Raw genomic sequence first — 13,696 nt, 5'->3', positions numbered from 1 at the left:
AAATTAGCTAGTACTGTAAATAGTTCGTAAATAAGGTAGATTTTAATTAGAATGCCAAGCTTAATCATTAAGTGTGGATATTTTATAATAGGAAAATGCAATTTTGAAAAATAGGCCATGTTTAGAGGGATTGTTTGGGATCGTTAAGTGGGCCACTCCAATTGTTTAGGCGGGCCGGATGTGGCCCACGGGCCGTAGTTTGGAGACCCCTTCCTTGGAGTGTGGCGTCTTTTCATTGCCTTACCAAAGCCAAAAACAGCAACAGCAAAGCTACCATATGTTCATCTGTCTGCCCTAATATTAATATGCCAAGTGATAGCATATCAGTAACAAACTAGATTTGTGTGTGACATTTCGAAATAGTTTTGACTGTTATGAAGTTTATAAAAGTGGACATTTAGTAGGCTATATAATATATATTGATGCTGATTATATATAAAGTTCTTTTTGATTAGGTAGCATCGTTTCTTCCGGTGCGTCACACTGTTGTAGTTTAGACTGCACATGAAACCAACACCTGCCAACACAGTCCAGACCTTTGTGCTCTGCAGTAATAAAGCAGCTCCATGAAACTACAGGCACAGCTCTCACAGTAAATCTACAGAAATAAACCAGTGGATGTGTCTGCAATGCTCGTGGGAAGATTCACATCACCTCTGTGCCTTCATTAGGTCAGTTATATTTTAAGATTTAATCAACCTGTCGTATTTATAATGTGGTCTAAAGTGTTGGACCACACCAGTGTATCCATAGATGTTGGTGTTTAATATGTATACTCAGTTAGGACCAGGACAGGTGGCAGATAAGCAGTTTTTATTCAGCTACCAAGCTCGACAGTTAGACAATGAAGAGAAAGTGCACAGGAGTCCATGATGTCTTATGCTGAAAGGTTTATTGAAGTTATTTAGCCTTAGCGGTCTTTATACATTATGTACCTATCTGTTGTCTCTAAGCAGTGAGACAGCCCTGTCCTCTGGTTACCATAGTAATGATCAGAATGGCTCCTCATGACAATCTTAGACTCAACAGTGACCTCAACACATATGATGGACCCTGTGTAACTTCATAATTATGTGGAATACTAGAGTGGATCGCAAATTAATCTGATTGTCTCGCTGTCGTTTTGTTGAGGGAAAATATTGGCTAGAAAATGAGTCTGAAGGTTTTTTCAAAATTCATATATTTATATATGTGCTGCTCGACTGGATGGTTTGACAGGGGTAGTAATGATGATGGTATAGCAAAGGTGTAGGTGTTTGGTCTGAGTCACTGGGAGGCAACCGTACAGTCAAAGTGCAAGCTGGAGAACTAAAATAACAAGCTTAAAGAAAAATAAGCTGCAGAGCTGGACATAAATCTGACAGTATAGCATCCTCACATACTTTGCACGGTACTTCTACATCTGAATATTAGAAATAGAGCTTTACACCCTATTTAGAAACATTCAAGGCAACTTCCTTCAAAGTACTCCAGTTGTTTCAGAGCTGCTAAAGTACAATCTAACCTTTCCTTACATAGAATAAAAATAGCCATGATAATAAAAGCCACCCTCAGCCAGTTAGCTGCTTCAAAACAAAAGACACCACCGCCGTGTTGCTGCTCCGAACACCCGACCTGCAGCCCACACAACCTCTCCTCTCTCACAAACATCCCGGGGTGGCAAGTCTGACATGAGTTATGCTCCCATTAGGATGATCCAAATTAAAAGTGAAGAAGGGAAGGGTGGAATGAGAAAGGGAGAGAAAAGAAAGATCACTGTTGGGGGCAGAGGGAAGAGGGAGATAACAATAACACTTCCTCTCCACCAGCGCCTCATAAATCTCTCTCTGCTCGGCCTGTGCTCGATGCCGCAGGCGCCTCCAAACTCTCCGCTGTCCTCTCCATCTCGTCTCTCTCCTTTCGGCTCACTTTATCTGATTCTGTTGTTTGCCCTCGATTTTTTGTTATTCTCTCCATTGACCCGCTGCTCCTCCTCTCTTTGTTACTGAGCAGGTCACATGTGACGCTTTGTTTTTCTCTCTTTAGCTCTTACGGTTTTTAAATATTGGAAATAAATGCTGGAAAAAGACATATTTCTAAACATAAACACAAACATATGCTGCTTCATTGAGTCAGTAATGATATTTTTATGTCTGGGTATGTATGGCTGATGGCTATTGTTATTGAAGTTTTATGATGAAAATGTACTCATTTAAAAAACTATTTTGCATGTCCATGAAGTCTCACAAGAGACAAAATGGTCAAAGCAGCAGAAGCAGAGATAGCCTCCTTAAGTCCTTTCCTAACCACTTTTCCTTGACTTCGATGGAAAACATCACGAGGTCAAGGAAAGATGAGATGGAGAACTCATCAGACGACCGCGGTGTTCAGAGAATCTGACTGCTCTTACACTTAGACTACGTCATGATGCAAGTACTGACGTGATCTGTGGTAAAACTACACAGCTCAGAAGATGGACTATAAAACATGTGAGATACTCGCCCGTTAAAAATGTGACTTCATTATCAACGTCAGAATTCAAATAAAAAATGAATAGTGTCCACCTGTCACAGAAGTCAGATGAAGTGTTTGTTACGCTGGTATGGTCAGACAAAGATATATGCAGAGATGTATAAAGTACTGGAGTAAAGGAGTGGAGTAGAAGTACAAGTGCTATATCAAAAAACTGACTTGAGTAAAAGTTGAAGTGTTCTTTAAACACCATACTTAAGTGAAAGTACAAAAGTATTCAAAATGTTTTGTACTTAAGTATTGCAAGTAGAAGTATGGAAAAAATGCTACTCAAGTACTGAAAGTAAAAGTACAAGTATTGTTGTTTGTATTATTTCAAATATTTATTAAGGCACAACTTCTAATGTTACAGTGTTACAATGTTCATGGTAGCGTTCTGTGATTTCCCATGGTCTGTGAATGCGTCTGAATGAATGCGAGAGCGAGGGGGCGGGGCAGCAGGTGAGAGAGAGCGCACCTGGGTGTCAGGTGTATGAAGTACGGCGCGCGAGCGAGGTTGATGTGTGAGACCGGGACTCCAAAAAAGTACAGATACTGCATTTTAGTACTTAAGTACAGTACTTAAGTGGTTCCACTTCGTTACTATACATCTCTGGATATATGATTAATCAACACCGGTAACTTCATGATGATGTGCAGGACGCTGGATGTTAGAAACAGTTTTTCAGTTTGGAACCTTCCGAAGCAAAATTTACTATTTAAAGGCACCCAGAGTAAGGGTCAAGCTCCACCCTGAATTCCCTACTTCCTATCATGCAACTGGGTGGTGTCCTCCAATGGAGCCTCCTTTCCTGGTAAACGTTCTTTCAAATGCCACACTTCTGATTTGTAATGCTGCAGCACTATGGCAAGGATGGACCCGTGAACTTCAGTACATGACTGTTCTTATCCATCAAAGAGACCAGCTGGTCACGAGATCCCAGGGCTGACATATCGAGACAACACATTCCACAGAGCATGTCTTTGGACACAGGAAGTCCTCAGGCAGCTGGAGGGGTTTGAACCAGGACCCTGCTGATCCTCTGACACTCACCCGTATTCCAGTCAGTGTAATGTGGTCAGCTCAGTAACTGCTCACATCAACTGGCCAGTGGAGGGGAACAAAACCAGTAAAGCATTTGTTTCCTTTGTCTAAAGTGGGGATGGTGTGCTGTGGAGTGGACATAGAACATTGCCTGTAAGTGTGCTACGGTCCAATGTTGTTTTGCCTTTAAGAATGACAGGTTCCTCCATCACTGAGTAAAATAACATGGAGTAACCATGTAGTATGGATCCAAACACAGGAAAGAGCCTGACATGAGCAATCTGACCTGTTTATTCAGCCTCGTTGAGAGTTTTGTCAAATCTAGTATAAGTATGATGAATTTATAAGTTTACGTTTCTAGATGTTTTCACTGCGTCCTCAGACTCACCCTGTAGTTGGAGTGCGCTCTGTTGTTGATGAATTGGCCCATAGGTGTGTGTTCGGTGTATCCCGGGGAGTACAGCCCCTCTGAGGGTCCGGTGGGCACGTGGTGGAAGATGAACCAGAAGCCTGTTTCCTGATGGATCACACACAAACATGTACATATAAAAACACATCCGGATTCAGGTTTCTTAATGACCCTAAACGTAGAACTACAAAGAATCTGTGCATCTTTTGTCCATGCATAAACATAGGCACACTCCCACACACATAGATACAGCGTCCACTCTGCATGTCAGCCTGTCTGCTTTTGTGTTATTCTTCGCAGGTATGCAAATGAGAATAGTTATTACATTGGCGAGGATGAATGAGACTCCATTCCAGTCGACGTATCCTTGTGAAATCCCAGAAGTATGATCATAATTGGCACTCTATCATAGTGAAAGTGCGGCAGCGCCTCTGTCTGTTGTCTACTTGATTCTGAAGTTAATAGGAGTACACAGCCATTAATCTGACCTGGCAACATGGTAATGAGACAGACCTCCACCTGGAGAGAGGTGGGGGTGGTGGTGGAGGAGGAAGGAGGAGGTGAGAAAGTGAAAAGCTGAAGTGAGAGACTCACCTCGGAGCCTGCAGCAGCACAGTTGATCAGGTTGTTATTGGGGTTGGCGATCCAGAAAGTTGAAGTTGCGCTATAAAGAGGGCGAGAGGTGGAAAGTAAAAAGAGGTTATTGGATTTCACACAAAAGAGTTTGAAGCGGTGATGTTGTGGTAAAATAAGAAAGTTTGAGCACTGCCTCTCAAAACAAAGCACCACTAACTGAGGGAGAGAGCACTGACAACATAAAGAGGCTATACAGTCGTCCCTCGCTATAACACGGTTCACATTTCGCAGACTCACTGTTTTACGGATTCTTTTGTGTAATTTTGCATGCTTTTTTTTTTTTTTACAGCGTACTGTACAGTATGAACGTGCATTGTGTTCGGCACCGTCAGAGGAACTTTGAAACACGCGTGAGGTACTGGTTATAATTTCTTATGTGTCAAACCTCGTAGATTGATCATTAAAATTAAATTTGTTGAAAATGTTTGGCCTTGAAAACAGGTTTTGATCTTTGGTTTCATTTTATAATTACAGTATTGTAACCCTTATTTTTGTTAAATAATCTGTTCTAGAACTGTTGGGATGTAGTTCTAGAACTGTTTAGGGTGTAGTTCTAGAAATGTTGGGTTGTAGTTCTAGAAATGTTGGGGTGTAGTTCTAGAAACGTAGGGTTGTAGTTCTAGAAATGTTGGGGTGTAGTTCTAGAACTGTTGGGGTGTAATTCTAGAAATACTGGGGTGTAGTTCTAGAACTGTTGGGATGTAGTTCTAGAACTGTTTAGGGTGTAGTTCTAGAAATGTTGGGTTGTAGTTCTAGAAATGTTGGGGTGTAGTTCTAGAAACGTAGGGTTGTAGTTCTAGAAATGTTGGGGTGTAGTTCTAGAACTGTTGGGGTGTAATTCTAGAAATACTGGGGTGTAGTTCTAGAACTGTTGGGATGTAGTTCTAGAACTGTTTAGGGTGTAGTTCTAGAAATGTTGGGTTGTAGTTCTAGAAATGTTGGGGTGTAGTTCTAGAAACGTAGGGTTGTAGTTCTAGAAATGTTGGGGTGTAGTTCTAGAACTGTTGGGGTGTAATTCTAGAAATACTGGGGTGTAGTTCTAGAACTGTTGGGATGTAGTTCTAGAACTGTTTAGGGTGTAGTTCTAGAAATGTTGGGTTGTAGTTCTAGAAATGTTGGGGTGTAGTTCTAGAAACGTAGGGTTGTAGTTCTAGAAATGTTGGGGTGTAGTTCTAGAACTGTTGGGGTGTAATTCTAGAAATACTGGGGTGTAGTTCTAGAACTGTTGGGATGTAGTTCTAGAACTGTTTAGGGTGTAGTTCGCCCAGGGCGTAAATGTAGCCAGGACTGCCTCTGGCTGCAATATTAAAGTTGGACATGTATTATGAAAAATAAAAACTGTTTTCAAAGATAGCACCAAATCATCTATCCATTTCCACTAAAGCTGCTGACCCAGAGCATGTACCGTGTTTTTCTTCCTGTTTCTTTAAATTCATCAGCAAAAATGAAAATATAAAATATATCATTTTTTGTAACTTGTCATGTACAAGTGAACATTTAAGTGGGAACGCAAAAAACGGCTAAAATATACACAACAATAACATTATCATGTCGGCCTAGCAGGGTGACAAACCCATTTTTCAAACAAATTGTGGCAAACTGGGTTTAGCCTCTGCTCCATCACTCATCTTGACCTATCTGTTAACTTCTCTCCTCAATTATGCAGCCTTAACAAGGATGCACGCTCCTCTCCTCCATCAGCCCCTGCAGCAGCTCAGTCTGGATGAGAAAGGAATTAGCTCTGGTGTAATCATGGTCTCAGCCAGCCCCCAATCAAGGTTTAGTTCAGCTCAGAGACAGACAGAGAGAGACAGACTGAACCTCTTCTCTCTTTTAGAGGAGCATGTATATAGATGATGTAAATTGGACTGCTGCTTTAGAAAAGTCTGTAATCAGGGGTGGAAGTATCTCAGCAGCTGTCACTCTGACATCTCTCCACCACAGTTAAAGCATGTCTACATGTCCTGTACAGGGAGAGTGAACAAATATAATTTCCCCCGGGGGGATTAATAAAGTAGTTGTTGCACTTTAGGCTGAAAGTGATGAATTCAACAATATGACAGAAGAGAGACAGGAGGTTTAGCAGTCTGACAGAGTAAAGGTCACGCAGCAATCAACCATGCTGCTATGCTTTCGGGCACCACTGAATCATTTAGAGTCTCCAAAAGTTTCTCCAACTAATTCAGTTTCCGTCGAGGAAGAACAGCTCAGGTTTACAATGAGCAAATAAATACATTTATAGGACGAACTGGATAAAAATAGATAAACTACAGAGCTGATCTTAAAAACTCTCTATGTAGGTATATATAGTTTTCGTCCAGGTCGTTAAATATCTCTTTCTGACATTTCTGCCTTCATCTCAATTCACTGGCAGCGGGTGGAGGAATTCTGAAGAATACTGGCAGCTTAAGACCGTTATTTCCTGAACCAAAGTGGTGTGCACTCTGTCTTCATTTTCCCACCTGGTCTTTGCTGCCAAATCTGAACCAAACTGAACTTAAACTTTGACCATAAATACGCTGACCTCTAAGTTCAATGGTTTCCTGGCAGTGACAGGATGATAGCGCCGATTTGACCACAGAGAATGGAGAAGTTCATCTTGTGTTTGCGTCTTCAGTCTGTTTCTCCTCCAGGGTCTTTGCTTTTTCACTGATTTCATCATAATGTCGTACACCACTGCAGTTTTGTTTTTTTATCAAAGTCTGTCTGAAAACTGTTGACACTGAGGTCTGTGGATTATCCAGAGTAACAGGCTGGCTGTTTCTGGGTGTAAATAAATCACCACTCTCCTCTAATATATCAGAGTGAGAGGCAGAGGCGAATGTCAGACATGAGCTGCAGTCGTTGCACTCCCGACTCTCCGGTCAAGGAATTTCCCTTCCAACGTCACCGATGTAGACATTACTTCCTCGATATGTCACCCTGTGACCAACATCTTGTTGCTGCAACTGTGAAAGTTTTACACAACTGAAATGGACTGTTTATATGCCGCCGATGATGCAAGATGCCAACTGCTCATCAGTTTTAATTTACTGTATATGATGCTCCTGAAGGCTGCACCATTCAGTATCTTGCCCAAGGACTCTACGACATGCAGACTGGAGGAGCTGGGGACTGAACCGTTGATCATCTGATTGTTGGATAACCCACTCGAACCCCTGAGCCACTCGCTGGAGTATATATTGAATAAAAGATGATAGTATTTCAAAACTGTTGAAATGTACGTCAACTAGCAAGCGTGACCACATATCCCCTGTCCTGGCGTCACTACACTGGTTGCCGGTTGCTTTTAGAATAGATTTTAAAATGTTATTGTTTGCTTTTAAAGCTCGTAATGGCTTAGCCCCCCAGTATTTAACCGAGCTTCTCCACATCCAGAACACTGAGATCCTCTAGCCAGCTGCTACTGGTTGCCCCTAAATTAAAACTAAAAACCAAAGGTGACCGAGCCTTTGTGGCAGCGGCACCTAGGCTGTGGAATAATTTGCCCTGGCACATCCGATCTGCTGGATCATTTGAGGTTTTTAAATCCTCCTTAAAAATGCACCTTTTCTCCCTGGCTTTTAACCAAACTTAAGTATCTTAGCATTTGTCCTAACCCGTTGTAAATATGGCACTTTATGTATTATATGTATATTATTTGTATCAACCTGTACAGCACTTTGGTCAACCTCAGTTGTTTTTAAGTTGAGTTGAGTTGAGTAGTGAACAAATGTGATCCGATGCATCTACAAGAGAACAAAACTTTTGTTGTTGTTACCAGGAAAAGACTAATACCTGAAACACCTGAAAACACCTCAGAAATGTCTTTGTTGTCATTGTTGGTCCAGGTACTGGAGTGTAGGTGACGTGTGATTAAAAACAGTAGCACCCCTATGGCTGTCAGTGCGCTTTTTGTTCCGCCCTCATACCTGCACGCTTCATCTTCACCCTCACAGCTGTGCTGACAAGTTTAAGTGACATTTCCAGACAAAAGCTGCAGCGTCACATTACACAACATGTTGACCACTGGCTGTCAGAGAAGATTGAATTGTCAAATTACAATTCAGATTCAGTTTTCCAATGCAATGATTCAAATTGAGCAATACAAATTCAAATATAAATGATTCAAATTCAGTTTCTGGTGGCACATATTTCAGCCCATGTTGCAAACAGTGAGCTTGTGTCTGCATGTTTTATTTTTATCTTCACACTGTCCTCGTTAGATGTATTTGTCATTAGCAGATTTTGGTCTTTTTTAAAATAGGTTTTTAAATATGTGTCAGCTTCTTTTTTTAAATTACACGTGTACTGTACTCTCATTCACATTCATTCAGCACACACACACACCTCTTTTTAAATTTGTTTCCATCACAAATTGCTCTGAGTTTCCTTGTGTGCACCTCAGAAAGCATCTTTCACAAGTTCACCAGACATAATAAGAAATCATTCGAGTTCAATTTGCAGGTATGTGAGAAAAAGCAGCTTAGAGTAATGAATATGAATAGAAACGGTAGATATGCAGCTGAGCGTCACAGCAGCTTAGCACATGGCAGTACTTTAAACATCTTTCCCCCTGTGCTCTCTTTTCTTTGCTTTTCTCTGCCTCTCTCTTAAACCCTTCCCTGTTGCTGTTGTTGCAGGTCACTTGTGGTATCATGGAGGTACACTACTCCAGGTATACTGTACATTGGAATACAAGGACACTAACCTGTGAGGAAGTGCCAACTCCCTCACTGCCATCTTTGCTAAATATGTTACCATTTTCTTTGTTTTATTTAAGTAAGTCACTATATTGGATAAAAGACATACAGCATTGTCATCAGAGTTCAATTTATTTCTAAAAACATATTAAAAATTCAATCATAATGCAAAAGAAACAGTTTAGTTTGAATCTGAATCACATGTTTTCAGTCCTTTGTGCAGCTGGGCATGTGCTTAAAGGTGGGTAATATTTTCATTGGATAATGGAATAGGTGGAAAGATTTCAGGGATTAAGGTAAATCATTTTTCATTGATGTATTTGTTGGGACAAGCAAATCAAGAAAATTATGATTTTTATTGTTAATCTTGTTTATTCGCCCTTCCACAGGTCTACACTGAGAGGCTGGTTTGAACTGGAGAGAAAGCCTAGCAGAGTATACAGTGGTCCCTCGTTTATCGCGGGGGATACGTTCTAAAAATAACCCGCAATAAACGAAATCGGCAAAGTAAGTTTTAAAATTATTCTACATGTTTTAAGGCCGTAAAACCCCTAACCACACACTTTTATACACTTTTCTCAGACAGGCATTAACATTTTCTCACATTTCTCTCTTATTTAAACTCTCTCAAAGTTCAAACTTTCGCAGATTTAACAAAAATAAGTACAATACTGTATTAGTAAATGAAACCAAAGATCAAAACCTGTTTTCAAGCCCAAACATCTTTAACACATTTAATTTTAATGATCAATCTACGAGGTTTGACACATAAGAAATATTACCAGTACTCACGCGTGTTTCACAGTTCCTCTGACGGTGCTGAACACAATGCACGTTCATACTGTACATACGCTGTCCGTGAAACAGCGAGTCCGCGAAAAGTGAACCGCGTTATAGCGAGGGACGACTGTATATATGTTGAGATGATGAGAGATGATGCTTTTGTGACGCTTACAACAAAAAACAAGCGACAAACCTCCATGGCTAAGAAATGTAGCCAATACAGAAGCGCTTATTTCTCGGCAGCCACTTGGGCTGGCTCCAGAGTGAGTCAGTCTCCATAAGTCCCCATGTTCATAATGTCCACTTCACCGCAGAAATAAACATGTTTACAGCCTGGTACAAAAAACAGTTTTGGTCTCTCTTAGATCATTTCCCTGTTCGTGCTGTCAGTGAATAAAACTATACTGATACTGATGTTTACAGTTACACTGTTAACCATGTTCACCATCTTAGCCAGCCTGTTGATTAACATTGCACTAAAAGTACAGCTGAGGCTGCTGGGGATGTCAACAGTCCTGCAGGTATTTGGTATATAAAGCAAACTCTGTCATGCGGATCAAAACTGAACTACTTTGAACCGTTATCACAAAAGACACGACAGAGCACACCCTGACTTCGCAGTTAGCTGATTCTTGACTGATATCCAGGCTGCAGAGAACATCTTCAGTGAAATATTACTGGTTACTGAAATCAGGTATGTCGGTGTTTAAAAGAAGTGTGCGTGTGTGTGTTTGAGATAGCCTGGATGGATAATTTGTTTTGTCAAATGCATGCTCAAGCACACACACAAAATAGCAGAACGTTGGCACAGAGCGCGTTCATCTGGCTCGGTTTAAATGACAGTTTCATGACCCACATGTCCCTGTTGCTGGAAAATCTGACTGAAATTTTGTGTCTCATCTGAACATTTAAATTCAAACACATACACAACTCAACACGACAGGGGGAAGAGACAGAAGGAACCACAAGGGGCATTAAAAAAAAAGCTGACTGGAAATTAATCATCATAAATCTTACAGCGGGGGAATGTTGTTCGTGCAATCATGTTTGATTAAATTGGAATTTCTGAACCGCAGTGAGAAATACACTGGGATTTGGAAATCCTTACAGAATACATAGATCCAGACAAATGGGGAAAATGCCTCATTATAGGTATAGTGCTCTGTGTGTTACCAGGATTTTATAATTGGATGGATTAAAACTTTGAAACTACAAACCCTTCCGGTGCCCTCGTACAGAGTCATCCACCTGCTCTCCAACACGAGTGGAAGCTGGAGCCATTATGCATCCCTACCTTGGCCTTTCTGCTCTGCAGCTGAAGGCAGAGGCAGTGTGCCGAGATAAAAACAAAAAAAAAAGAAAAATCATGTGACCTGGATTAAACTGCTTTTATTCTCAGCGCATCTTTATGCTTTAAATATAATGCACTGTTTACAAAGTGAAGGTGCAAGGGGGGGAACAGGCTATCTTCTATGTAATGTGAGTGTGCATGTGGGTCTGTATCGTTATCTTTAAAACCAATCAGGGCTGGGTAGTTTATGACTGCACATATCAGTTACAAAAAATAAGAAACCATAATCCGCCCAGATACGTTTGATTAGATTTCTGTGAAGGTTCTCGTCCAGTCATTTCTTCAAGAAAGAAAATCTAGGGCACTGGCCTGGCTGTAGATTTGTAAAGACGTTTCACCTCTATCATGGATGATGGACCATCGTCCACACTGGAGCTCAGGTGACTTCAATCACAACAACAATGAGCACTAACCCTAACCAAGTGTAAACTATGGCCGGGTCTACGATCCTGCCGAGGCTAAATACGCGGATTTCCCCATCATCAGTCCGAACTGAAGATGAAACGTCTCCACTGATCTACAACCAAGTCCAGTTGCCCCCGACTGAACGTAATTAGACGTTTTTGCCTTTTCAAGCTTTATTTGATAGAGGACAGCTGAAGAGTGACAGGAATGTGGAGAGAGAGAGTTCGAAAGGGCTGCAAGTCGGATTCAAACCCTCGGCCGCTGCAACGAGGACTGAGCCTTCGTACATGGGGCGGATGCTCCACCAGCTGAGCTAACCAACACCCACACCGTGAACTTTTTTCATGATAAGCAGTGCTCCATTAACTCTGACATTCAAGGTTTCTTAGAGGTGCTCTGCACTGATCGAGAAGAGTGTTGAAAACAGTGTCGAGATCAAAATGAAAGAGAAAAAAGAACATATAGAAGAATAAATCTATTTTTTTTTGTGGCTGCATTCCATTTTTCAGTCTAAACTGCAACATTTCCAATATATGGTTGTGACTTTATATTAATACCATTTATGTTAAAAATTGCTAACCTTTAATCTTTTTTAGTGACGCAATTCAATTTTTTTGCCCTTTCCTAACTACGACTGTTAAGACTTGGTTTTAGGTTAAATCGACCTCTTTGTGATATTTTTTTGGCAGTGCAACAACCAGCGCAAGCGCTCCACTGACAGTTTTACATTTTTCTGACACCTGATATTTAGTTTACCCATCTGTGTGGTATTTTGGTGCCAAGTACTGAACCATGGGCGTCCCTTAACCAAAGACGTCACTTAGGGCCCCAAAAGGGTTTAGAAATGACCCTGCACAGATTCAGATGAGGCAGAACTGGAATCCATTCATGAATGTAAACATACTTAACTATCCATGCTGCTTTGTTTTCCAAGGTACTCATAAACTTAAGAACTAAATGTTTTTAATGTTATTTCACTGACATGCATCACAAGCTGTGAAACAAATGGACATCTATGAAAAAACAATTACAGGTGCTGTAATACCTATACAGCAGTTCCTATAGTTCCCAGAAGTAGATTGGGAGCCAGAGCTTTCAGCTATCGGCTCCTCTTCTGTGTGAACAACTACCATTCTGGTGGCAGACACGGTCCACACAAGATAGACTTAAGACTTTCCTTTTTGATGAAGCTTTAGTTAGGGCTGGCTCAGGTCCTCCCTTAGTTATGCTGCCATAGGATTAGACTGCCGGGGACTCCCCTCCCCCCCAGGGTTATGCCTAGTCAGGCCAGGTATTGGTTGATGATGCAGTCACATCTCCCTTTACGAAAACCCTCAATGTTACTAACTAAACTTCCCTGGAGTTTCTGTGCTCTGTGTCCAGCAGTTCTCGTAGATCGTGGCTGCTGCTGTGGTCCTGCACGTCGTCCACTACATATATTATTACTGTCATTATTACTGCCATATCTGCTACTTGGCCATTTTATCATTCATTGTGATTCATTGTCATTTTATCAGTCATTGTAATTGTACAATAGTTTGTGTTGATTGTTCTGTACACGTGACTCTATTGCACGTCTTCCGTCCTGGGAGAGGGATCCCTCCTCTTGTGGCTCTCCTGAGGTTTCTTCCACCTTTTTCCCTGTTAAAGGTTTTTTTTGTGTTCACTCGAACCGAGGGTCTAAGGAACGAGGGTGTCACTCCCTGTACAGATTGTAAAGCCCTCTGAGGAAAATGACTTTGTGATTGGGCTATGTAAATAAAATTGAGATTTAAATTGAATGCTCACATAATCTCTCTCAGCTTTTGCAAAATTGTGTTCAGCCTCTGCCCTTTCACAGTGTTAAAAATATTTTTCTTCTTCAAAACCATTCAGACTCTTCTAATTATCTGTTT

The 13,696-nt window shown here is 41.1% G+C and overlaps 1 protein-coding gene across 3 annotated transcripts in view; it reads right to left on the bottom strand.

Annotated features, from left to right (window-relative positions):
- The window catches only part of cemip (cell migration inducing hyaluronidase 1), a 190,680-nt gene that overhangs the window by 27,499 nt on the left and 149,485 nt on the right, over nt 1-13,696 (bottom strand). For all 3 annotated transcript variants that reach the window (XM_027281343.1, XM_027281344.1, XM_027281345.1), the window contains exons 15-16: nt 4,539-4,608; nt 3,924-4,052 (exon numbers count right to left, since the gene is read on the bottom strand). In XM_027281343.1, coding sequence (XP_027137144.1) covers nt 3,924-4,052; nt 4,539-4,608 — 199 coding nt within the window. The remainder of the gene's footprint in view (nt 1-3,923; nt 4,053-4,538; nt 4,609-13,696) is intronic.

Source organism: Larimichthys crocea, chromosome VIII (assembly GCF_000972845.2).
Source record: "Larimichthys crocea isolate SSNF chromosome VIII, L_crocea_2.0, whole genome shotgun sequence".
Classification (NCBI taxonomy): domain Eukaryota; kingdom Metazoa; phylum Chordata; class Actinopteri; family Sciaenidae; genus Larimichthys; species Larimichthys crocea.
The sequence above is the reverse complement of the archived record's forward strand: the minus strand, read 5'-3'. Positions and strand labels throughout refer to the sequence as shown.